The following is a 27,553-nucleotide window of genomic DNA, read 5'->3' on the forward strand; positions in this document are numbered from 1 at the left end:
GTTCAAAATTCCGTTTAGCAGTTTAAGCTTTAGTATTGCTCACTGTTCCATGCAGTGTTTCACACACACTCTTCCTTTAGAGTTTCTCCATGAAGCAATATCTACAATGAGGGAACTTGGTATCTTTGCATACATGCTTTGTATTGACTGTTGGCTAACAGGTTGGCAAAATCTAAAATGAATTGAAATGGAAAGGTTTTAGGCTAGCTACACTGGCATTGTTATTATTTCTTGTCTTTCTTTAACATTTCTTCTTTGAGGTAATACCTGATATTTTTCCTATCAATTCCAAACCAAAATCACAAAATTGATTAATTGAATCATAAGATGTTTATTTTAAATGTTATATGCTGGGTTGGTGTTTTTGTTTTTTTTTTGGGGGGGGGGTTGGGTTTGGGGTTGGTTTTTTTCCTTCTGTGTAGTGTGCATGTGCCTCTTTCTGTGGTATCTGGATCTTTTCAGCTGCAAGATTTTGTCTGTCTGGATCCTGCTTACCCTTACCAGTGAGCTGGAGGTATTCAGGTGAAGCCCCATCCTACTTACTTGGCTCCATAATATCCTTTATTGTACTACTCTCTTCCCTTGAGTTGAGCACTGTTAAGAAGTTACTGTTACAGCAGAAATGTGTTTATTCTTTCATCAGTCTTCTCAGTCTCCTAACTAACACTTTCCCTGTTAATCAGAAAGACTGGTCTTTCCATCTTCAAATGAAGATGTTGAACTTGGTGTGGCTGTATTGATGGATGCACTCATAGGGTGTTTGACACTGTAAAAAAACTATGTGCAGGGCTCTAGGTAGGACTGAAGCCTTTGCCAGAACATATTATTGTAGACTAGACTTTGAGGACCCAAGTCTTCAAAGTAGTTTCCTCTGCAGTTCAGTCCTGGGGCCACCTCTATTCTGCAGGTCGACATTGCTGTTTCTAAAAGTGTCTGTAACCACTTATTTGATATGACAACACTGTTGCTTTGAAGCTACTATGTGCTGGAGGGGCAAAGCAGGTAATCAGTTTTATCAAAAGACTCCTCCCAGCACAAGCATTGTAGGTGTTGGCACTCAGTGTGCTCTGCCTTTTCAGTGTTCAGACATTCAGACCAGAAACAGCCACTTTGGCCCTGGCAGGAAAGAAGACTGATTTCCTACCTGTGAGCTGCTGATAACAGTATCTCTTCTAGAAAGGACGTGGGTTTTCCACTTCTCAGTGTCTACAAGTTACTTGATCTTGCCTCTTGCTCTTTTGCCTCATTATTGGAGGTTTTCTGAAGCAGAACAACTATTATAATGCCACAATATCTGTCAGTGCCTTCATCTACACTCTGAATCAATCTTTGCAAATAATTTTAATAAGGGATTTGAGGCTGGTGAGGGCTGCTTGATCTGGGATGTCCTTGTTGAGAATGGGAGGTCCTGTGGATGTGTAGATCCAGGACTAGACTATAAAGCATTAGTGTTATTCAGGAAAATTCCCAGGCTGATACTTACCAAATGGGTTGTGTGCTTTTCTTACTCCTACTTTCAGAAAGCTCTCTTTTCTGCTGCTTTGCTTATGACTATGGTGAGTTGTGTTTGGAGAGCAGGAGTAAATGGCTGCTTAGTGAGATAAGAGAAGCAGGGCATGGTAGCTGTGTGGTGAAGGATGAAGACTTGTTTCAGTATCAGCTGTCTCATCCTGGCTGACAGGGCCATAACTCACTAGGAATGGTCAGCTGGGTTTGTCTGATGGCAACTCAGGCTCTCCTAGGTGAGGGAAAGATATGATGTTTGAAAAGTGACCCTAGAGCTCAGTGTCACAAGTAATGAAGTGATATATTGCATTTCAGGTTGGTGAGTCATCAGTACTTTTCCCTAGCTCTGGGGGACCAGGACCCCTCTGTAGCAGAGAATTTGTGTCAGGGAGTTGGGAGAAGCCTGTCCAGGACATGCTGACAGTGGTGTGGGCAAAAGCAGCAGTATTGCAGCCTCCATGGCCAGTTTGCCAGGCTGTTTTACCACCTGCATCTCATGTTTACCTCCAAAGTAATGTTTTGTTTCATAGCAAGGGATGACCTTATTACAGTATCTGAGAGCTCATTTTAGATTGAGTCATCTTTGAGTTATTAGACTTGAGGGACTCGAAGCAAGACATATATTTGTTTTATCAGTGTATGAAATTTCTGTGTAATTACAAAGAACCATCTTAAAAGCAAAGGAAGATGAGAGATATCAATGCTTGTGGTGATTTAAAACTGAAATTACACAGCTTAATGCAGCTATATGATATGCTAACAAATGTGTGGTAGCATCAGTCCAAAACATGGTGGGTGAGTAGGGTAATTTCTTTTGTGACCTCAGTAAATGCATGTGGGATCATTTCTGTGTTGTTGGGATTAGGGTGGTTTTAGGTATAGCCTTCAATATAGGCATGTACTTGTTTCTTGCTTTGATATAGTGCCCTTTGAGTTTCCTGTATCAGTTACCAGAAGGTGTTTACCCACTATGAGACTGTTGCATGAGGGAAATTGTGGCATGTGCAATCAAGCTAGCAGTGCATTTGAGGAGGAGAGGGGTCCGTGTTTTTTCACTGATTGTGTCCTGATGTTCTCAGCTAAGTGGCTCATGGGCTGCCACAAAGTGACTGGAGCAGTCCTTCATTTCTGTTGTCTCCCTTGTTTCTGCACCAGCTTGCCTGCAGGTGCACAGCAGCTCAGATCAGGGACCTGATCTTCCTAGAAGCATGTCTCTTCATAGCTGTCACTCTTCAGTAAGGGCTGCCCCTTGTTCTGGTTCACTGACACAGCTGCAGGATTGCCAGATCTGACATGAGAGGTGATGGTAATATGTGGATGAGAAACATGAGGGAGGGCAGGACCAGCTCTTTTGGCAGCCACTAGCACAAATAAGGTGTCATTTTAGTAACTGGTTTATGCTGAAGGCTGTTTCCAAAAGCCTCCTGTGCTGTGGTTGGAATTCAGCCAGAAGTCAGCACTACTGTATGTACAGTCCTTTGGATTCATTGCTAGAAACATTTGGAAGAATTGCAGATTTGCTCACAGAAACCCTCTGTGCCCTACAAAGAAATGGAGATAAGTCATAGGTTAATTGTTGCTAACCAGGATTGTCTGCATCTGGAGATGTGCATGGAATCATCCTTAATAGATTGGGAGAGTGCTTTTATAGAAGGTGGTTGCAGCAGTAAGTAGGGATGTGAATACCACAGTTTATCTGATGACAGCCCTCATCACTCCCATCAGTGGGAGGCAGTTCTGTCTATTGCAGTCTCATGGGTTCCTAAAACTGCAGCTGGTTCCCAAGTTGTCTGTGAGATAAGTTTTCAGTGTGTTGTTTTCTTCATCTCTACTGCTGAGGCTCTGCTTAACATGGGGCTGTTCCATCTGCTGCTTGCTTTAAGCCTGCATATGGTAGTCCTCAAACTCCTCTGAGGATGTCTAAGCTGAAACTCTGCTGGCTCCCAGCCTCAGCCCCACATGTTTGAGTACTCTATCCTGCACCCAAACCAGGTGATGTACAACGAGAAATATGTGCTTGGTTTTGAACAAGTGAAACTCTCACCATACAGAGAAAGCACCTAAATATCTTTGTGCACCATGCTGTAAAAGGCCTCTTTTGAGGAGGAGGGATGGCTATTAACTTCTCTTGCACTGTAACTTGTCTAGGTTGTCAGTAAAATTGCTCTAAGAATCACCTCTAACTTGTGTGTAACTTAATATGGGTTTCTTTTTTTGCAGCTATTGTGGATGATGAAAGGCTTTCAGCAGAGGAAATGGATGAAAGGAGGCGGCAGAACATTGCTTATGAGTATCTGTGCCACTTAGAAGAAGCAAAACGGTAAGTAAATGAAAACACGCTTATACCTGGTCTTTAAGTACAGAAGTTCAGGCCTGTTGTGTTCTTGAGCGTTGTAACTTTTAATTCAACTTCTTGAATTACTTGGATTAATATTGGAATTTTATAGCATTCAGTATGAGAAACTAATACCCAATGTGAAAAGTTTAATTCAAATATGGATTTAGAAGTAATCAAGACAATCTCAGAGTTACTGTGTAGCCATCTTCAATGAAAGTAGAGACTGGGTACAAAAACCTGAGGCTGTGGTTTTGAGAAGCTGAATCAGAGGCTTATGTGACTAACTGGAGAAAGTCTTTTGTTCCCAGCTGCCTGGTTGTGTTCCCTTCTTGGCGCTACCACTTGTGACTCATGTTGCTAAGGTGGAAGAAAATCACCTAGGCTCTTACTGGGTTAACAATACATATCATCTCAGTGTTTCGGTGGTAAGTTCAGGCAGGGCAATTAGATAAAGTAGACTCTGTTCTTCCCATAGTTCCTCTAGCCCCATTGGTCAAGAGTAGTCATCTCCTGAAGTGACAGCCTGTGACAAAGCACCCATCTGCAAATGCACAGGGATTTCATAACCTTTGTGAAAATGTACTGTGTTATGTATGCTTCATTCTCAAAACAAATATTCAACAATTTTCATAATTACTGAGCAAGAAAACATGGTGCAATATCCTTGTGCTTTTGGAGGAGCTTGAAGTGCTGCTATTATCATATGTAAAAGCATATTTTACATTCTGTCTGGTCAGAATTTTTCAAAGATGCCTATTGTGCTCAATTTATTGCCCTGGGCAACACAGGTAAGTGCCTGCCTTCTGCTCTGCATTTATTGATCATGGTGGCTTTAGTCCAGAACTTTAGTTAGATGACTTTTGTGAGATTCTGCAAAGAAAAGGAAAGCTGAATTGTAGTGATTAGCAGTGCAAGCTGGGAAACCTCAGTGCCATGACAAACCAAAAGCTTTTTGGCATGAAGTAACCCAGAGCACTTCATTCAGGAACCAACTGGAAAACAGTGCTCTGGGCTTTGTTTCTGCACCATTCCCCTTGTCATCACTGCATGATACTGACAACTATTTAGCAGTCTCAGGGCAGCTGACTGCTGGTGATTTTTGTCCTAGGGGCGTTGTTATAAAAATCAGCCATTCTTACTTCCTATTCACTACCCTGTCCAATCTGCTCTAGCAAACATTGCCTGCTTTGCTCTTTCTTCCTCTTTCCACTGCAAAGTGGTTCCCCATTCACATATTTAAGATGGCAAGTGTCTGATGCCCCCCAAGAGGACTGTTCTACTCCACACAGTACTGTTGCCTCCATTGTGCAGTTGCAAGAGATTGCCCTTGGTCAGCTGAGTCAACTCACTGTGCTGGCAGGAAATTTGTAGCTCTTTTGCTGAGTTAGTTTTCTAGTGGTTTAGTGAGCTGACTGGTGTGATCAAGGGGTCAGAGGAGAATCAGTTCTGGCAAGAAGGGAAAGGGTGTGCAGCCGCACACTTGAGAGAGGGGAGGGAACAAGTCTCCCCCTCACTTACTGAGAGCTAGATCATCTCCACAATCTTAGGAAAGTTCAGTGAGTCTGGTATTGATTTTAGTCAAGGTTTGTCCTTAGTTTGTTGCAGTTCACCTACCTGCTGGTTTCTAGCAAGATAGGAATAACAATAGTCTCCAAATCCATTCTTTTCTATTACTAATTTATGTCCCTGTCTTTTTTTACCCTCCCAGGCCTACCTGTCACTTTTAAACTAGTTCTAGTTCATTTCCCTTGATATTTCACAAGGAAATTTGACATTATTTTTACAATTCCTGATTTAAATTAGCATATACCATGAGTAACCCCTTCATTTTCCTTGTATTGATTTTCATAAGGGTTCATGCTGTTAGCAGTTTTCTAAAAGAAACACTCCTTTAGCTCTGACAGCAGGTGATGGGACTCTGCAGCCAGAACAGTTACTCTCAGGGCTGTTATGTACCTTAAAGCATTTCTGGATCTCCATTTGGGAAGTTGGAACTTATAGGTAATGTTTGTGGCCAGTGCTTGCTACTGCATGAAGTAGGGATGAATGCTGTGTTGTAATGAGTCTTGTGCTTGCCCTGCCAAGGGACTGGGTTGTCATGAGTCGAGCTGATGTGGCAGCCTGATGCTGCTGGATGTCCTTCTGGGCCACAGCATACTGGCCCCTGTACTCATTAAAGAGGAGAGGGTGGTGATGGTGGGTGTAGTGAAGGCTCTGGAAGTGCTCTTAATGGACAGAGCTGATATGGTGGAAAAGAGGGCAAAGGAAGTTCTCCCTTCAGAGAACTGCTGGGCTAATTCAGTTGCACCATGAGACTTTGCCCTGAGATGGACTCTTACTAATGCGAAAACAACTGGACAATGAACACATACAAAAAATCCATAGAAACGAGCAGAAATGCCTATGTCTCATGGTTGTGTAGTCCCTAGCCCTGTTTCTTCAGAAGGCTAGTTATGCCATCTGGGAGGGACAGGCTGGCAGCAGGGACAGGCTGGGTGGCAAAGGTGTGTGTTGGTGTTTTCCCCAGCCCTGAGCTGGTGAAACAGCAGCATAAGAAAATGCTGTATCTCTTCTCACTGCACAATTATTGCCCTTTCTGTGTACTTGATTAGGGGTGAAACATTTAACATTACAGTCTGCCATGTACTCAAACAGTTATAGCATTTCTTTTGTCACAAGAGCCTGAACAAAACTGGGGACTCTGGAAAGTGAGATAGCATCCTCAGAGGGAGCAATGGAGTTGTAATTCAAACTGGAGCAAAATGAGACCAACAGTGTTGGAAGGCTTGGGTGTAGGGCGCAGGCTACTTTGACAGCACAAAATGGGGAGACTGCCCTTCAGCAGTGCTAGGCGTGCAGTTTTGCAGGAGATGCCAGCTGGTGGATTGGCTTTTGCTACTGCTAAATGGAGGCATCCCAGCTGGGCAGTAGCCCTTGCTCCCAAATGCTGGAGCAGTCCCCGTGGGATGCACAGGGCTCTCCCCAGCTGTGTGCTTGTGGCAGTGGGGCTAGGTTGGAGAAGGCAGGATGGTGCCTTTGGACCCAGGCACAGCAGCCACTTCTGAAACTGCTTGGATCTGCAGCTGCTGCCTGCCTGCTCTCAGCGGTGCCCTCTTGGGCAAAAGCTGGAAGTAGGAACTGCCTCTCTGACATACGTGATTTCTGTTCATAGTTGCAAGGTTTTTTTAGCTTCTATAAAACCTGAATGCACTTCGAGGATTTTTTGTGTGTGTGTTCAGAATACTATGAATAGCAATGATAAATAGACTGAAATGTGTAAAACGGGTGAATTTTTCCATTCATCTGGCAGCTGCTGAAATGACAGCAAATAATGTTTCATCTAATCAGGAGTGTGCAAACACAATGTATTTTGGCCCATATTGAAGAGTAATAAATACTAAAATAAGCAATAAATGGCAAAAAATCTGGGTTAGAGTATGGCTGGCACAGTACTATGACAGGAATTATGTTTTTGTCTCACCATATTTGTAACCAATATATTATTTTATAGCAGCTCTGCATTTTGAAATGCCGGAGTTAAACAGGTGAAGAAAATGTGTTTTCAGCTGCTTTTCAGACCACTGTTTGCATACTTACTTCCTGCAACCCAGCTTTAATAAAAACTAAGTTTAACATGAAAGAAAAATCCTGTCATTGGTAGCTGATGCTTCTGCAAATACTTTCTATGCTAGGCACAGTATCTGTTATACATATACAGCATAGGAAATTGTTTTTTAAGCACAATGGACAGGCTTTTATTATCTGCAGAGGTCAGTAATATTTGAATAGGGTGTTATATTTGATGTTGGAGAAAAAAATTTTGTTCTGTTAAATTGCTGACCCCTTTCTACCCAGAATTGCACATCTGTTGAATCAAGTTTTTGGTTGCTCACATATGTAATTTGAGTTATTACTTTTGTCTTTAAGGAAAGTTAATTGCATATTAAAAAAAAAAAAAATAGAGAAAAAGGGATAGTATCCAGTATGCTTGAACTCCTGAGAAGAATAAAATTTAAAAAAAAAAAAAAAAAGTAGGAGTAGGGATTTTTTTACTTCAAACAATATAGTCATGGGTGCCTCTAACAGAATCTCTCCAGATGTAGCAACAAAATATTTCCAGCATTGTTTGGGAAATTATTCTGTTAAATAATAAAGGCTTAAGATGGGCATGAGCAGCTGTGACAGAATCCCTAATGCCTTACTGGATTATATTATTTTAATAGATAAAATTTACCACATCTTCCTATCTAAAAATTATCTTTTTAATCCAGAACATCAGGTTCTGCCTCAAGTTTGGCTTTTGTTTTTTCTTGTCTCTTTGCAATTACTGCACAGATCTGAAGGGTTTTAAACCATGACTGAAGCTTTGGCATATAATACAAACCAAGTTTACAGTAAATCTGTTGTGGCTGGCTAGGGTTATAATCATTCATATTTAAGCAGACACTATTTCTCTCAGTTTCTTGGAAATCATACCTTTGTATGCTAAGCTTGAATGTGAACTATGGGAGGCCTCATTTTGCTAACTGTGTGTGTCTGCATGAAATAGAATACATTTTGCTGCAATTTCATAACCAGAACTGCCAGCATTTATCTTACTACTTTTAACTTTTATTCAGCTGTTCAGTAGGACAGGAACTTGTCAAACACTGAAGCTTTAAGCTCAATTTTAAGACAATGAAGACACAGTGAAGGAAAACTGTGCGGCAAATTGTTTTGGAGAAGAAATGTATATACTCTGTCTTTGCCAATTTCTTTACTAGAAAATAAAATAATCCATTTTGGGTTCCAAACCCTGCCTTCTCTGTTGTATTGGTTTTTATTAAATTGGTTTGCAATGGTTGGTTGTGGTATTGGTCACTGAAGAAATCACAGTTGGAAGCTGCTGCTGAAAAATGCACTTGCAGTTTGTACTTAAAAGGTTGAACCCTGCATTGTCTTCAGTTGTTAGCTTTGCAGTACCACAGCACCACTGAAAGCTCAAGGCGTTCCGGTTGTCAGGACTGTGGTACCATGGAGGGCTGTTTTGGACCCCACCCCATTCCTAGCAGGATACTGAGGTCCTATGAAGGCTTGGTACTACAGGTGAATTCTGCCAGGTTTCATAATGTTGCTTCTCCATGAGCAAAGTTGTGGCAATTGTGTGGCCCTCGCAGCTCATGAGTGAATTAATGCTACTCAAATGTTCTAGTTTAGGTCCACTTCTTTCAAACTACAGGAAATCTTTAAAGCTCTGTGCCTAGAGTTAAATGCATAAAATTGTAATATAGCTGTACTGGCTGACTATAAGCAGAAAATGTTAAGATATTTCTTGGTAACCTGTTCTGTATGGGCTTTTAAAAATCAAACAGACAACATTCTTCTGGGACTGGTAGGGTACTGACACATTGTAGATTATGAACTTTGGTTCATCTCCCTGCTCTGTCTGTCTTAAGCCTAATAAAGCACCAGTGAACATGACTGGCAGCAGCTCTGTAAAGGCCAAATGTTTGAAATTAGGGTACTTTGAGATTAAATTCTTGAAAGAAGGCTACTTAACCAGGATATGCTTGTCCCTGAAGTAGCTCTGTCCACACAGAGGGATTGATCAACAAGTATACTTACTGTTTCATGTCTTGATCCTCAAGGGTACTTACCTAGCAGACAGATTGCCAGCTATTGAGTTCAACAGGTTTTTGTTCCAGACAGTTATACAATTGTGCAGATATGTCAGAGTTTTCATATACAGGTGTCAGTGATATCAATCAAGCCAATAATTGCTTGTATAGGTGATATTTGCATATGAAAAGTCTTAATAGTAAAATCTAAAGGAGAGAAACCATTGTGCTAGTTTTTGTACAGGATCCATTGACCTGCTCACTGGAATGTTGAGGTAATTTGTACACTTGTTATGGGTCATTGCTCAGTGTGCATAGTTGTGGAATAATGCTACTAAGTAATGATGGATGTGACCTTTGTTTTTTTGAAACGAAACCATATGGCACTCATTCCATAGCATGCACTGAAGCAAACAGTACAGTCACTTCAGAGCTGGTCTCTTTCCTGAAATTTTCCACCTTTCTTTTAGGCACTTCCCTCTTTTTAGTAGAAGAGCAACAAATTTGAAGCTGTTCATGCACTGATGTATAGCACTCAAACTTTGTTATGTGGTCATGTGTCTGTTTGCTTTGGACTGGAAGAGGAAATTACAAGGTCTGATGGAATCTGTTTTTTAACAGCTCCCTTGTAGGAGTGTACTTTTCACATGCTGAGATCCTCCTTCCCAACTGCCATGTCCTGGAGAACTGTTGATCTTTGGAAGAAGTGTTTATTCAGGCTCTTTCAGAAACTGCTGTGGGGGCATATGAATGGCTCTTCATAGATTAGAAGAGGTGAGGCAGCAGCTTCACTTGGTGACCTTTATAGTACTACTTTGTGTAGACCACTGCTGCTGGTGAAGAGCCCACCGGTATGTGTTGGTGGGATCTCACTGTATAGGAAACAAAAATTGAGTGTCCACAAGAAACATGCTTCTAGAGCAGGAGGCTTTTGCTATAGCTTTGTGGATGTTAGAAATTCAGGTCCTTATGACTTACTTATCTACTGCTTTGGGACTGGAGATCCTAAAATTGCTCCAGTAATTGAAATTTGCAAAAGAACCAATGTGACTCTGCACCTCCTGTTCTGGATTGGAAAAACAGGGAGAGGTCAGTGCTCACTGAATGTGTAGGTGTGACTTTGCACCTGGCTTTTGCCTTCTAACCACTGCAGGCAAGCACTTCATGGGATAAGGCAGCTACTAAGAGATATAAGTCTGGGTTCCCATAAAAATCACTTTTGGTGCAAATCTCAGCAAATCACTCACTGGAGAAGGAACACTGGTGGCTCGTATCTCTTTTCTTTAGGTATGGAGTAATGCTAGAAGACGCTTTGGCTGTTGAAGTTTCTCACTACAGACCATGTCAACCCTGTGTTAGTAGATACAGCTATTGTAAAACGCACAGTGTTACCCACCGTGGGGTGAGTGACATCTATCTGTGAGGGACTTGGTTGCTGACAGTTAAGACTTGGGAAGATGCTTTTTAAAACAACACATGCTCAGAATTAAAACCAAGCTGTTTGAGTAGTGGGATTGTGTGGCTCTGTGTGTGTACTTTATGATGCTTTTAATTGTTGTCGGTCTCAGTGTTTCGCATACTTTAAGAAAGATGACTTTCCCCTTGCATTTAAATTCAAGGATTTATTAAGAGGTGGGGTATAGAGTTGCTAAGAGTATGTATGCACATTGCAGGTACTCGGATATTTGTAAAAGCACCTCTTCTTGATGTTCTGCAGCCACTGTCATTTGAAGTTTGATAGTGTGACAGCCTCCCATAATTAGTTTTGCTATTTTTGTTGATAGATGTAGAGATAGGCATGTGCAGGCCTCCATGGGACAAAAATAAAACCCTCAAATTCTTTCAACCTCACTTTAGGTAGGGAGGGCTATAAAAATGGCTCTCAGTACTTCACTGTTTGGTTGTTTTCCAGCTGCCCATGTTTCTTCCAGTTGCTTATGCACTTTCTGTAGTGCACAGAAAGAGATTTCAGGGTAATCTCTTCAATCCCAGACTTAACACTGACAGGGAGAAAAGGTTCTTTAAGCCAAGCCATTCTTTGGAAATATTTAAGTGATATAACTGTTTTTCAGCTGAGTTCAAGAACTGAGATGCATTCTTGAATTAATACAACTTAAACTAAATCAGTCGCATGTGCAAAGGAATGTTTTCTTTAAAACCCAAGCAAAAAATACTTCCTGCCAAGGTTTTTATTCCACAGTTTCAAATTGTACAAGGTGGTCAGAGGACCTCTTAGATACCAGTGCATACATAGGTGAGAAAACAATCCATGAAGCTATCTGTATCTGTTTGTAAAAAGAGAGAAATGGCAGCTCAAAATACACTATGGACAATTACAAGGATATCTGTTCAAAATTAGCTTTGTGTTAGCTGCAAAATAGAGGTGAGATAATGGTTGTCTGTTTCTGCAGTGGCAGCAGGATGTGATCTTGAACACAATGTATTTCACTGTTTCTGTGTGCTAGCATCATTCTTGACAACTAAGGTCTGAAATTGCTTTCAGAAGTAAAGGCAGAGCTGTGAATGGGTTTTGAGCCTGGTAAATTTGTGTCTGGGGGAAGGACTGTGAATTAAGTGAATGAATGGAGCTGCTCTTGAGTTTTAAATACTAGGAAGGATATTTTAGGTGGCTTCCAGTGACTATAAATGCTAGGCAGGTTCTGGTTTGGAAGCAGACACCTCCACTAGATGCAAGTGTGACAGCTTGAAGGGGAGAGAATTTTGTGGGCTGTTTTTATTCAAGTTGAATTGAGAAGTTTGACAAGTGAGTTGTTGTTGAGACACTGAGTATAGATTTATATTTCCAGGATGATGGTCAACTGCATGCATAATTTTTCAGCCACCCAGATGATAAATACCTAGCCTGCCCTGGGATAAAACCTCATAGATTTGCAATTGTAAAGATTACTATAAATGCCTTCAATGCAGAAGTATACTACTTGCCCTACTTGCTTTGCCAGACAGCAGAGATGAGAGCCTGGATTCTAATCCTGGCTCTTATTGCTCCCACCTGGGTTGTTAAAGCTTTAGGGTTATTGTTGATGCGTTCACCCTGCAAGAGAAGTGATAAAGTTAGTTTGATAATTTGAGCTCTTCTGCCACTATAGCACATTAACTATTTGTTAAACTTTTTTACTATCACAGTGAACGGGAACACTATAAAATTTGGTCCAGTAAGTGAGTGCAACAAAAACTCTTGTAATGAATTAAATTGCCTTAAAACCAATGCGTTTCATTACCCTTATCATTCCACTCCCTAATAGTTTGCTTGTTGTAGGGAAAAAAGCAGAATTTGTACATGAAGGCAATAAAAGCCACAGTGCTTCCTGTAGCCAGACACCCCTTACTGCACAGGAATTGCCCTGCTATGATGTAGTTCTGTTAAGAGCACTGGTATGTTTGTTTCCCAATGCAGGGAATAGGGAGAATCAGTGGAACCCAGGAGAGAAAGGAGAATGGGAAAAAAAAAAAAAAAGTACCACAGACCGGAGTCCTAAAAGTGGGAGGAATTTGTAGAGGGCCACTGAATGCATTGTATGGACCCTTGTTGCTGCTCCTGGGCTGCAAGGCTGGGTGGGTGCATGGACAGATGCTTTGGCATGCTAGCCACACTTGCCCACACAGCACCCTGTCACTGGTCTCACAGAAAGCATCAGAGCATGAAATGCATCGTAAGTCATGCTCTGTGGCAGGAGTGTCTTTACAGGCTGTTCTAAGATGGGTAAATAGCATGGTTTACATCAAACATCTATCTATGTGTTGTGCCAAACCTCTCTTTCTCTGTTAAAAAAAACCATAGCAATAAAATAATGCAGCATTGGTGGACATTAAAAGCTGGAACACCTTTCCTGACAGCTTCCAAGCTGCAGATTGCATCACCTCCCTTGCCTGTGGTGCAAGCAAAGCACAGCACACTTTACTCAAGCGTGTCTATGTTTATGTGATGTACAGACTTGGTCATGTAGGATTTGCTTTGCAGCATGTTTGGGGGAGTGCCAGCCCTTGGTCTCAGCTGCACTCTCTTTGCTGGAACAGAGTTCAGTGGGATTCGTGACTGAAGTCAGGTTTTAGGGCTTCCCATTTTTCTGATGAACATCTACAGAATAGGGAAGAGTCAACTTGATACACCCTTTAACTCTTGAAGTGCACTTTCTTTAAGTACTTTCAAAAACAGAAATCAAAGCTCTTCATTTTATGTTAAACATGAGATGTTGGTAGAGGGGGAAAAATGGGGGATTTTGTTTTATAAAGTATTGGTGGCACTGAAAGAGCTCTGTTTGCGGGATTGTTGTTTTTGTTTGTTTTTTTTTAAATTTTTATAGCACACTTTTATAGTATTTTCATATCTCCTGTTCATATCCCCTTCTGCTTGTATTTTTCCCCAAGAGCATTGATCTTACCTTGTGATTAGCTTAATACTGGGATGGCTACTATCTTTTTGGGTAGAGTTTATACTTAGTTGAAGTCTTGGTAAATGCAAGAGTAAAGTATTGAATGGTATTGGCATATTTCTGTGTTCAGTTTATAAAGTTGGTAGATACTTTTTAAATATTCCTGCTGCTTTCTGTCCCCACAGAGAGAGACCTTCACCTGTTGTTGCAAAATAAATATACTTATATTGTGATTCACAGAATCATCTCAGTTGAAAAAGACCCTGAAGATCATCTAGTCCAATTCAACATTTTCTCCAATTCCTCAGGTCAAAGTAGTATCCCATATTATTTTCCTTACTGAGAAGTAACAGGGAGAACATACTTTAAAAAGGATTTTATTCCAGAAGGTGTTACTTACTTGGGTTTACGCACCCTTACTATGCTCAGGAGAAACTAGAAGTAGAGATACTTCTTGACATTCTTTTAGCATCTTGCATTCCTTTTAAGAACTGTTTATTGTCTGAGAACACTGTAAGAAAGATGGTTTCTGCTTGAGTTTTCAGTGCCTGAAACCAGCAGGGACTAACTCATTTTCTGTAGTGGTTACTGACTGAGATTGCAATGGTATTTTCAATGTCAACAGTAGTTACTTTGCTTCTTAGGTAAACATTTTAAACAGCATTTTCAGACCTTTTTTAAGATGGCTAACAAAATATTGGACTTGTACATTGTAGTGTGGAAAATAAAAGACTAGGAAAACAGGGATAAACTGGAGGATTTTAACAAGGTTGACCTTTAATAACCTGATATGCCAAGGAAGAAGCAATAGACTGTAGGTGCTGAATTGAGACCTCCTCTGAAATATGTAAAGAGCTCCTGATGTACTAAGCATTCGCTGGGTCAGCAAAGTTGTTATTTGTATTTGGTCTGCTTTCTGAAATTGAGGCCAAATTATTTATGTTGGCAGAAGATTGTGTTTGATGCAGTTTTGGTTTGGATTCTGCTTTAGTGCAGAAAGAATTGGATCTGTCTATCTCTAAGAACTTTTCCTTTCTTATGGCATGTCATTAGATTTCAAAATACAGACTTGAATTCTGTTGCTTCACAGGCTTACTAAAAAATTGATACCTACATTACAGTGCAGAGTTTTCATCAATCCCTTAATTTCTAGCAAGTTCAATGATGAAACATGCATGCAATGCTTCTGACTTACACTGATGTCAAGATTCATGTGTTGTAAAAGAAGCCAGTTCTCAGCACGGAGTTGGCAGGGCTCTCTGGTTATTTTGTTTCTGTGCTGTCTGTGAACTGGGTGTCACTGGAGAAATAGTATCTTCTGTGAAGATCCTGCATAGCTGGTACTTTGATAACATGATTAGATTAATAATTAATACTGTGCTGTGTGGCCTTTCATGTGACCCATGATGTGAATAAGCAGGTGACTGTTATTAAAAATTGTCTCTGCACATACCAAAGGCTTATATTTCATCAGCATCAAAAAAGGTTTAACAAGAAATTTGTAGCATGTACTGGTTTTTATGTGAGCAACTTTCTCTTGCTTACAGGAATGGCAGAGAGTAGGGCAGAGAGAAAGCATAAGGATCTCCTGGGAATTTTCAAGGAAGAGCAAATTCTGTTTAGCACCTCTGTTTCTCCTGGTTGCCCTTCAATTGATGAAAATGAAATGGGTATAAAAAATAGCTTTCTGGCCTTCCAGAAGACTTTAAGAACAGTATACCAGAATAGCCTCTTTTTTTTGTTTTTTTTTTTTTTTTTTTTTTTTTTTAACCGAGAGTGTGACAGAATAAGATGAAACAAACAATTTCTGTAAATTAAATGGTATGATAGCTTCTTGTGCTTTTGGCAGACATGAAGGCACCAGAGGAATGATTTCCTCTTCTTGGCTTTAGGTCTCCCACTTCACAGTTTCATTTAAGAGTCAGGTGAACAAGGTTCCTGACCTTTCTGTACTGGTCACTTTTTTAACCAATTGTTTAGCTGGGACATGCAGCAGTATGACAGAGCAGGCACCTTGCAGGGGTGACATGAGTTTGCTTGAGCATCTGTAGCAGAGCAGTGGAAGTAGAAGAAGCTGCAGCTGGGGTTTTCCTCCTCCTGCTACAGAAGAGGAACATCTGCTCTTCTCAAAACTGACTGAGCAAGGATTTGAGAAAAGGTTGCACAAATTTGTTAGCTGAACTGCGTGTCCAAATATTTAACATGAGGCATTCAGCTTTGAGTGCTACTATTGAAATAAGTATGTATCTGGTGTAAAATGGCTATCACCTTGAAGCGTTGAACCCTTTCACATGGCTGCCTACTAGTAAAAATTCTGTCTGGGGAGCATTAGAGCATGCAAGTGAAACAAGAAAACTGCTTTGTTTAGAAGTACAGCTTTGATAATGTCTGATAAAGCACTTTCTAAAATAACAGTTGTTAGAGCTTTTGCACAATACAGCTTTCATCTACTTCTGACATTTTAATGTTGAAATACTACTGAGTCAGTGTTACAGAATGTTTTCATGATGACAATATTACTCCGAGGACAGTCTGATCAAGAAGCCAAAAAACTGAGTAACCTCAGGCATTTTTTTTCTCCTGCTGCATCATTTATTGGAAAGTTTCTCTCAAGGCATGCATTCAGAAATTGTGATGAAGTACCCTGACATATAATATGTCCTAGAAGTGGCTTAATGAGTTTAAAGTGCAATCCTGACTTGAATAGAGGTCATGTTTTAAAGGTCAAAATTGTTTGAGCCTGGTAATAAAAATGAGCCTTTGTTGTAATTCATTTCTGTTAGCTATGCTGGTTTATAGAGCTACAAGTTAATTGTACAGGTTTTCCTAGAGGTAAGACTTCTACAATTTATTAATTGATATAAACCTGTCAAGGCAGATTAAAGACTTATTTGATCTGCAGAAGTGTTTTTTAAACAGCTGCAAATAATAGGTGAAATAGCTTGAGTCCCATAATGAATTTTCAAGACTGGAGACTGGAAGAAATGTGTTGAATTATAAATTTGGCATACCTGCATATGAGAGTCCAAGATGCACTCCTGCCACTTTCCTGAGTGAAACTGTGTGTGAAACACTCTGTAGGTGCTTTGTAGTGAAACCAACCTGTTCTATCTCTTGCCCTGGAAAAGCACTGGGATACATGAGGGGCCTATAACTTTGTTCTGTTTGACTTGTTGGTGTATTCCACAGGTTTGACAGTTTTCCGTGATGTGAATGGTAAACAAAAAAGTAGCTAAGAAACCCATTACAACTGATAAAATGTGATCTCTTAGGCTTAACTGTTTAAATGTTCATCTCTGTCCTGTTAGAGTCAGCAAGCAGCTCTGTTCTTTTGGTGTTGAAGAATTACAGCTAGCAAGTCTTTACCCCAATCATGTGTGTTGGAGGGACTAAAGCATTTTTAATGCAGACCTGATGCTAGCTGCTGAAAGTTTTCACAATATCGTTTTCTGCCACTTATTTCCTTTCACTCCTGTTAGTTTTTATATTAGAAAAGAGTTTCACTAACATGGTATTAAAACTGAAGGTGTAAATCTACAGATCAGGAGGGCAGAAGGTTCAGACTTTGACATAGTTACTGCATTGATTAAATCTCCTTTTTTATAGGTAGTCACATTGATTGAGGTCTGCCTTTGTCATGCTTTTTCAGAGTACTTGAGAAAATACTGTATTCTGGATACTCTGTCTGGCAGTCATGTGTGCAACATTGAACTTTGTGTGACCTATCTGAATAGATTAAGGGTGAATATAGTGAATATCCTGTCTCGGTATCTATAAAAGACATTACACAGTAAGTATGGCACTGCTGTAATGCACATGGCTTCTGCTAGGCAAACTTCTGAACACAGTGTAGTGCAGGTGGCTTACTGCTGTAATTATGTCTGTCAAAGCTTGAGATGTGGAGAATGAAATAGCAGTATTTAGACTGGATGTGCACTGTCTAAGTGAAAGATATTCAGATGTTCCCTCTGATATTGCAACCAAGCAACCACATGGTTTCATCAACAGTGAAGTGGGGAAGAGAAAAATGATGAGCTGTTCTGGGTGTAAGGCTTGATCAGGTGCTTCTGTTCCAGCAACTGGGTCTGAGTGAGGGCTGGGGACAGTGTCAGGGTTTGCAGTTCTCTAGCCACTGCTGATAAAGCCTGTACTTATGTTTGAAGGAAGTTGTCTCACTGTTCATCTGCTTTAGCCTCAGATTATGTTCTGGAAAAATCAGCTGGGCAAAGTCATGAATGGTCTTTATAACAGAAATTAGAGCAGGATGATGCCAGATAAACCAAACTGCAAGCTTGAAGAAGAGGAAATAGACAAAGAGCAGAGGCAAACCTGTGGGCTGATGGTGTGTGGAGGTAGGGCTGGCCCACATGAAGCAGAGGAACTGCTCCAGCAAATTCTGCAAGACTCTCCCAAGAGCCTGTTCCAATAAGATCACAGGCAAGCAGACCAAGAAACTGGAAAAGCAGTGCAGGAGGCAGTGAGGACTTGAGGATGGCTTTTTGGATGAGGACAGAAGCTTCTTCAGAGGATGAAAACAGATTATTCCTTCCCTGCCTTAAAAATGGCAGGTGAGAGTTGGATAGACAGGAGTGCAAGGCTGCACTGCTGAGAAATGAACAGAAAGGATAGGTCTTTACTGTGTTGAGACTTGTCATCTTTCTTTACCTGGTCTGGTTGGAGCTGACTTAAAAGGGGTGGATAAAGACTCAGAGGGTAACATAGTGTGCAGGGAGATGGCAGCCTGGAGGACCATCAGGTGAAGCAGGCTTGGCCCATGGTGGGCTGCTTGTAGCTGCCAGAACACAGTTTTACTGGAACTCTCTTTCAGTGTAGCAACTGGGGTGGGAATATTTTATGTAATGTTATGAACAGTGATATTAGTTTTGATCATGATTCCCCCCCCCCCAATTCTTTGTGATTTTAGAAAGTCTGAATTGGTACAGTTCAGACATTACTTGTCCCTCAGAACAAGAGCAAATGAGTGCTCACTTCTGTAGGACTAAGATTTTTGTTCTTCTCCATCCAAATGTTGAGCTATAAACTTTTCTCTAATCATGCTGTAAACAATGATTTGCATCTAATAACAAACTGCTAAAGCACAGTGTGTTCCTTGTTCTTTTAAAGTAGCTTAGATATGCTTTAAATATCGACACATTTAAGCTAGCTATGCGGTTGTTAGAGGATAATAACTGTACTTGTCAGGGAATTTAGCTATAGAGAGGCAACAAGGTCTGCCTATCCTTGGCAGCAGGTCTCTATCTTGCATTTCCTGGGATGTGTAAAACCTGATAGTGACTGATCCCTAGATTAACCCCTGAACATGTCAGGTTAAACAGTTTCCATAACCATAGTACCTGACAATCAAATAGTAATTTGCCATAATAATTTTAACAGTTAAAAACACAGTTAATATAATTAATGTAAATGTGGTTTTGGCAGGGTTTTTTGAAGATGTGTGTTATAGTAAAGGGGTTGAATAACCAAGAACGCAAAGTGAACAAAACATGATATCTATCAAAATAGCACTTGAAAAATGGTGACTTACACCATTTACAGAAGCACATAAAAAGCCATAAAACCAATGAAGTAGTCCGGGAATGGAGAGAGATGACAAAACCTAAGAAGTCATCAAAACTTGGGATGAGGATCATTCTTGGGATAGAGTCTGCTTGGACAGTATTTTGTACTGTTCTGGTAAAATCTGATCCATCAATTGTCTAAAAAGAACACTCAGTCAGACAGCCTCATGTGATAGACTCACTGGGTCAGCTGTTCAGGATCACTCACTGCCTCCTGCTTAACTTTGAATATGCTCCTGATTGTTATTTGTCATCTCTGAGAAGTGAATGTGAAAGGTATGTTCCAATTCTTGTCCTGTGGTTTTTGTCTTCTATTTTGACTTTGCATTACTGCCCACGTGTCTTGTGCAAACTCAAGCAATGTTTTCTGAGTAAAACATGGGATTATACCAGTTATTCTGATTATACCAGTTATTCTTAATACTGAGAAGCAGAAATATAATCTGTGCAAGAATATTGATCACTTCTTTATGCTGTTCCTATTTTTTTCTATGCTTTCAGTTTTCAAAGAAATCCTAAAATCCAAGAGCTTTGTTTCTCACTTGGCTTTTATTAACTGACGCAGTTTTGCTCACCTGTTAACAAAGCACACTGAAAATCCTTGACTATTTAGGTAGTCTAAAATATATTTAACAAGCTGCTTGCTAGCCAATGACAAACATGAAAATTAAAGTGTGCCCAAAGACACATCTTTTTAAGAAGTAAGCCTCATCATTGATAAGGAAGATGTCTGTGGGTGTGAGATCTTGTATTTATCAACAGGGTCTTGTTCCCAACCCTAGATGAAGTCTAGCTTGTGTCTTTCTACTTTTTTTTTTAAGGAAAAAATCTTCAACCAAAACCCCAAAAATACAAACCTCATGAAGTTTTCTAACCCTTGTTCTGTCTCCTCATTTTCTTTAAGAGGGGTTTTTCTTCTGGCTCCATTTCTACTATTCTCTTACAGCCAAACCCAGTTCTTCCCACTATTGCATCTTCCTCATCCTTTGCTTTTGGGGGTTTTAGATACTTGCGGCTTTTTTTATAACTGACAGCCTCCCACCCTTTACTGGTGTTCCTTTCTTTGTCTTAAACAGGTATGAGTCTTTCTTTATCCTGAATGTCAGGAGCAAAAGTGTACAGGATCAGTACCACGTCACTGGTTTTATAAAGACAGTAGATGACTAAGGCACTGTAGCAGTCTGTATGCTCAAAAGCTTGGTGATGCTTTTATGTTGCTTTCACATTTTAAGCTTTTTGCTGTAATGAGACAGAGTAACTATATATTTTAATGAGATATTAAATTCTAGAAAAGTTCATTCCCCCAGGTCAAACTTCTTGTTTGCAAGGGATGGAGGTTTGCCAGTATGCTGAGCTTGAAAGGAGTCATTGTACAATATTTGTCCTTTTAAGCCATCCTACCCCATAACTGCATACTATCAACTCAGGAATACTTTTTTTACATGAGAACAAGCATAGTGACATGGAAAACAGATCTGCATCTGTTGATTCTCATTTGATGTTCAGACTAGGGCTTAATAGGTGCAGAATTTGTAAAATAAATAATCTAGGCATTTCATTTATTTATTGATAAGCATGTGTTTACAACTTGGTGTGGTCTGTTTGCATTGAGGTTTCTTTCTCATGCAAGTCATGCTTGCTACAGCCCTGGTCTTACAGCTTTCCTCCTCTTTCAGGAACCCTAGCAGCTGTGATGCATCCCGGGTGAGAAACAGTTGTGATGCAGCCTGGGAGAGGTTTTCTTCTCCCGGGTTCAGCCGATGGGGCCTGGGGAAGGAAGCAGCTACCATGTCATGGCTTCAGCTCCTGCACCAATGCTCCTTGCTGGCTGATACTCTTTATCCCTGAAAAAGAGAATCAATTTGATGTCAGTGCAGCTGTTCATTATTTTGTGCAGGTCATGCTATTGCTGTGGTGGTAGCAATATATTCTGGCAAGGGAAACCCTTGCTAAAATGAAGTATACTGTAAGCCATATGTAGTCCTCCTTACAATAGAGATGCAGGCTAGGTTCTCTTCTGTTTGTGTAATTCTTATTTCCCTCATTCCTGTTGCAGGCATCCTTGTTGAGGAGGAATAAGAGATCTGTTTCTAGTTACCTGGAATTTATATTTAGCTAGGAAGTCATCCTGAAGTGGAAATCCAGAGTCAAATTATATCTGCTTTATGTTCTTTATTGCTCCAATGCTCCTTTATATCTGTCCTGTGGATTATTAATCCCTGTGACACCTTTTGGCTCTACTGTGGAGAGCAGAAGGGATTACTGATTTTCCAATTGTTAAGCTTGAAGGTAGAAAGAGCAGATACTTTTGGTTCAGCTAATGTTCTCCTCTGATCCTCAGAGGGTGGTTTAATGGTAACCAGATGTTAGTTATTGTTAATCTTCATCCAACAAGTTCCAGGCATTAAAACAATGATTGCCTTTTATCCTTGAATTTGGAAGTTATTGCACTTCACTTGGTATTTCTGTTTAGCACTTGATGTAGGAATGGTGAGAGATGCAATACAGTCAGTGGGCTGGGCAGTGAAAGAAAAAATAGTGCTGCCTGTGGGTTTTATTGCATCTAGAAATCAAATTAACATTCAACATTTCTAGGTTGTGGTTCCATCTGATTCTTCCCATGAGTGCACATATGCTTAAGTCCACATACCCATCACTGACTTGTTGATAGGACACTGTTACAATTAAGTAGGAAGTTTGTAAATAAACCCCAGTATTCATGGCCTAACTATTCTTACTGATAAGTGTTGTATCAAATAATGTAAGGAGATGTTTGGCTACCCTTTTACTGGGGAACTCTGATACAGTGAAGATCAGTACTAGAAATTACAGTAGTGAGTTAAAGGCTGGTTATAATATGTGGAAAAGCAATAATGAAAACTTATGAAAATAGTTTTCTGCTGGATGCCAAGGTTGTTCCCTAGGTACTAATCATTTGTTTAAGGTTATTGCTGCTTTTGTCAGGGTACTTGTGGAGATCTGGAGGAATTTCAGGGGTTGTAGTAATCAGAATGAATTAGACATAGTTGCTTTAGTTTGGTTCAGTAACCACACTTGGTTAGAGACACTTGCCAAACTCCTTTCTGTCCAAGATTCATTTCCTCTGATGAAATGGATATATTGGAGAAGACCTCTGTGTAATCACTTCTGAGTAGATGAAAATTTATCACGAAAGGGTTGTGTTGAGGCTTTGAAAGGAATCAAAAAAGCTCATCCATATTCTCCTTTTCAATCTTAAATGATTTCCAAAGCATCAGCTTTGGATTCTTAAGAAAATAATTCTTGTTGTTTTAAAATTATTCCCATCTAGAATGTAATTAAATACCACTTAGTTATTAAAAAAGAAGTTTAAATACAAACGAAGAATAAGATCAATGATGTATCTCGTGTGTTCAGTGTAGTGCTGAGCTGTTGGAAAACAGCATTTGCAGGTCTGTGCTTGTCACTTGAAGAGGTAGTGGAAGGACACACAGCCTTTCTGTACTTTCTCACAGTTAAAAGTGGATGGATTACATACCTGTAGCATCTAACTTGCTGTGTCCAGATGGTCAACATCAGTTGCTGTGTATGTGGTGCCACTTTTTTGTTAATAATCCAGATATGGCCATAAATCCCAGACTAAGAATTCAGGCCAAAATTAAATTTACCTTGAGCTGCACAACAACTTAGCTGGCTCTGGCTATTTGTGCCTTGAAAGTAATGTTACTGTTTTGACTTACAGTACAGTAAACCCTTTTCAGAAGACTATCAGTACCACTGTCCTCAGACTCATGGCAATGCCTAAGTTTGTAGAGGAGATGCTAATAGTAAGCATACATAGAATAAGTGTTTGTATGAGGTAAAACAACTGACTTGTGAATATATCTCCTAATGAAACACACTGACATCTTCAACAAAGCAGGCATGTAAAGCTTCCTTAAGATGTTGGGCTAATGACCTATAAGTTGCTGACTAGACTTTATTTTCCACAAAGCTGAATTCTCATCAGTTTCACTAGCCAAAAAAAATGAGCAGCAGCTCAGCTCTCCTAAGGATAATTAGACTAGTCCCCCTTAGTCATTTATACATTCCATGTAAATGCACAGAAAATGTCTAGACACATTAATAAAAAAAAGTATTGATTGAATTTCAGGCTGACATGGCTTTCAGTGCTGTGTCTTGGTGCCTTTGGAAGCAGCTGAATAACTTTGAGCCTTCAGTCCTTGGGAATGCTGCTTTTTGTGAGCACCATCTGCACACACCTGTGCGTTCCTGCAGTGTAACTGCTGGAATAAATGACTGTGCTCTCTTAACAGCTGTTTGAATAGTGTCCAATATTGTTTGTGTGCAAAGAAGCCTCAACTGTTGTACCTTAAAAGTAGGGCTAATGGTACTCCATACTGAAGCTAGTTACAAACCTGCTGCATTTCTTCCAGCTCTGGTTATGCCTCTATCCACAAGTTGTGCATGGGTCTTATGAGTCTATCCTCTGAAGTAGGTAGTTCAGATAAATTATATATTTTTTTTAAAAAAAGTTCTGTTCTCAGAAATTAAGACTTTTGAGACTAATTAGTAAATGTGTTTGCACATCTTTGTTGAATGTGCTGGGGATCAAAGTATAGAGCTATGGAATCTGTTGTCCATTCTCTAACATGCTTCTGATGCTCAGGCTGGTTTTCATAATGAAATTGCACAGTAACGCAAACATATCCCACTCAGAAAGCAAGCTCTTAGATACAGGACTGGAATTGTCTTAAATTATTTGCTTTGAGTATTCTGATGGTGTACCTGCCTTGTCCTGATTGCAGGGGGAAACTGCATTGCATTGTAGTTGCTCTCTAAAGTGTGCAATTAACTTTCAGCTTTGGATACCAAGAGCCCGATACACTTAATCACAATAACAAACTCTTCTCTGAGAGTGGCTTAAGAGGAATATGAATTGCTCACATAAGCAGATGAGCACCTGGTCCTAAAAGTAACAATTTCAGATGTATTTGGATGAGAAGAGCTTTTGTAAGTTTCTGGAGAGGATTTAACATAGCAGACAACATATCTGGCTAGGCTAGTCCAGTGGTTTAACTTGAGTACTGACCTTTGAGCGTAAGCATAAGCACTACATACGAAACTGTGCAATATTTTATTTTGGTTGACAAAACCCACAATGGTACTGCTGACTACCTTTTCTAGATGCCCAGATTTTCATCAGAAATACAATTATTTGCTCTTGTGGCTTTAACTTGCAAGTAGGTATGACAGATTTGAAGGATTAGACTTGACTCAGCCAGGTGGGCATTCATTACTGCTCCTTTACCAGTCAGCAAGCTACCTGTGGGGAAATCGGTCTTTATTCAAAGACCTGATCTACCTAGTAAGAGTAGGAGTGATTGCTTCACCCAGATTCAGTTAGCACAGCAATTAGATAAAGTCTTTCCATCAGTCTTTTAAAAGCCATGCTCTCCTCTCACCTTGTACCACTTCACAGGTTTGAAGACCCATTTTTCCACCTTTCTGAGAAGTTAAGTTCTATTTGACTCTTGTGGCTCACCATGTGTGAGTTGTGAGTAGTGTGTTGGGGGTGTAGCTACAAGCAGTGATCTTTTTGCTTTAGAAAAGCAGATAGACAAATTCAGGGTTTGTTTTCTGTCTTAAATTACTTTTTGAGTAATTTGATATAAAATATAGGAACTAGTAGAGCTTCCTGGCATTAAAATGATTAATGTTCAGAAATCTTCATTTACATTTTTGTAAAAAGGCAAACTGTATATTGCTAAGTCTGTTCCACTCCTGCATGAAAACACACCATCATGGTTTAATGGAATAATTTTTTTCTAACATTCAAAACCAGCTTTAAAATCATCTAAACGTAGAACAGTTTAGCTCAAACACCCTTCCTTGTGACTATTTTTTAAAGACCTGTACTGCTAATATAGCATTCCACAAATGTAGCAAAAACCAAGAGGTGGAACTGAGAAGTTTTTTGGTAGTGGAACATGATTTTAAAGTCAAAACATGATGAAGGCCTCTGCTTTCAGCAATTAAATGTAAAGTTGTGTTAGTAGCCAGTGGGGAATGTTGGGATGCTGGTCCTCCTTCAACCTGTCAGCTTTGCATTTGTACATAGTGGTGCTGCAATTAATGTGACAGCTTAGCACATGCAAATTCTCTTTATGGGTCTAAAGGCACAGATAATAAAGACTCTCCACTCATGGTTTGTTGTCAAAAGCACAGTTGCAACAGAGGGGGGAGAGCTTGAGACTGCCTGGATGATGTCTCAGTGACTGGTGTAGATGGGACAGGGCAGAGCCAGCTTAGCACCACCTTTGTTCCGTACCCTTCCACTGAGGACTTCTTGGCCTAGGGAGGGGATCTACCACATGTGTCTGAATATTGATCTAGCTCTGTCTGGGAGAAATCAGTGTACTACATAACTGCAGACCAAAATACTTCAGGATAGTGTGCTCTCTGCTTACATTGAAAGAATATAGGGTGGCTTTGTCGTCCTCTTGACTAGAGGTCAGAAAGGTGAAGTAGCAGATTACTTAAAAGAGAGTGCACTATACAATACTGTAGCATGAGGGTGGCTTTTTAAAATAGTAATTGTGTTGGTTTGTTAATGTTGTGAAGAGCAGAACTATATGCAAAATGCCATAAATTAGATATAAATCATCAAAATTATGGTTAATTTTAAACAGTCATTATCACCTGAGTGGAAAATATGCTAGGGCACATGGATAACAGAGGTGATTGGTTGGTGACAGCCAACACAGCTTCACTAAAGGCAAATCAAGACTGATTAATTTTAGTGGCCTTCTATTATGGGGTTACAGTGTTGGTGGGTAAGGGAAGAGCAACTTGCACTATCTACCTGGACTTGTGCAAAGCTTTTGATACTGTCCTCCACAATATCCTTGTCTCTAAATTGGAGAGGCATGGATTTGATGAATGGACTGTTCAGTGGATGAGGAATTGACTGTATGGTTGCATTCAAAGTTGTGGTCAATGGCTCTGTATCCAAGTGGAGAGAGCTTATGAGTGGCATTCCCTAGGGGCTGGTGTTAGGACCAGTGCTGTTTAACATCTTTGTCAGAGACATGGACAGTGGGACTGAGTGCACCCAATGCAAGTTTGTCAACTCTACCAAGCTGTGTGGTGCAGTTGACACTGGAGGGAATGGATACCACCCAGAGGGACCTGGACAGACTTGAGAGGTCAGTGTGAACCTCATGAAGCTCAACAAGGCCAAGTGCATGGTCCTGCACATGGGTTGGGGTAATTCTATGCACAAATGTAGTCTGGGCAAAGAATATATTGAGAGCAGCTCTGTGGAGAAGGACTTGGGGGTACTAGTGGATGAAAAGCTGACTATGAGCCAACAATGTGCACTTGCAGCACAGGAAGCCAACCATATCCTGGGCTGCATCAAGAGGAGTGTGGCCAGCAGGTCAAGGGAGGCAATTCTGCCCCTCTACTCCGCTCTCGTGAGACACCAACTGGAGTACTGTGTCCAGCTCTGGGGCTCCCAACATGACACAGACCTGCTCAAGTGCATCCAGAGGAGAGCCACAAAGATAATCAGGGCAGGTCTGAAGCACCTTTCCTATGAGGACAGGCTGAGAGATTTGGGATTGTTCAGCCTGGAGAAGAGAAGACTTCAGGGAGACTTTAGAGCAGCCTTACAGCTCTTTAAGAGGGCCTACAGGAAAGATGGGTAGGGACACTTTATCAAGAAGTGTAGTGATAGGATGATGGGTAATGGTTGTAAACTGGAAGAGGGTAGATTTAGACTAGATATAAACTAGAAATTATTTACTGTGAAGCTGATGAGACACTGCAGCAGCTTGCCCAGAGAAGCTGTGGATGCCCCACTATGGAAGTGTTCAAAGTTAGATTGCACAGGGCTTTGAGCAACTTCTTCTAGTGGAAGGTGTCCCTGCTTATGGCAGGAGTGTTAAAAATGGATGATCTTTAATGTTGCTTCCAACACAAACCATTCTATGACCACAGGTAGCAACTTCTGGAAAAAGTCTAGGGTTTTGGTGTCACGTGAAGATGAAAGGGATGGAGACATGCAGCACAACAAAGATGCAAGGGATATGGGTGGATCAGTAACCATGGTAACACCTGTGAAAGGACAGACTGGAATTTGGACCTCTAAATGTAAAA

The 27,553-nt window shown here is 40.4% G+C and overlaps 1 protein-coding gene across 5 annotated transcripts in view; it reads left to right on the forward strand.

The window, feature by feature from the left end:
• The window catches only part of IQGAP2 (IQ motif containing GTPase activating protein 2), a 130,975-nt gene that overhangs the window by 17,323 nt on the left and 86,099 nt on the right, over positions 1–27,553 (forward strand). For all 5 annotated transcript variants that reach the window (XM_026865383.1, XM_026865386.1, XM_026865384.1 and 2 more), the window contains exon 2: positions 3,727–3,826. In XM_026865383.1, coding sequence (XP_026721184.1) covers positions 3,727–3,826 — 100 coding nt within the window. The remainder of the gene's footprint in view (positions 1–3,726; positions 3,827–27,553) is intronic.

The sequence above is a fragment of the Athene cunicularia genome (assembly GCF_003259725.1).
Source record: "Athene cunicularia isolate RWA chromosome Z unlocalized genomic scaffold, athCun1 chrZ_part1, whole genome shotgun sequence".
Classification (NCBI taxonomy): Eukaryota; Metazoa; Chordata; class Aves; order Strigiformes; family Strigidae; genus Athene; species Athene cunicularia.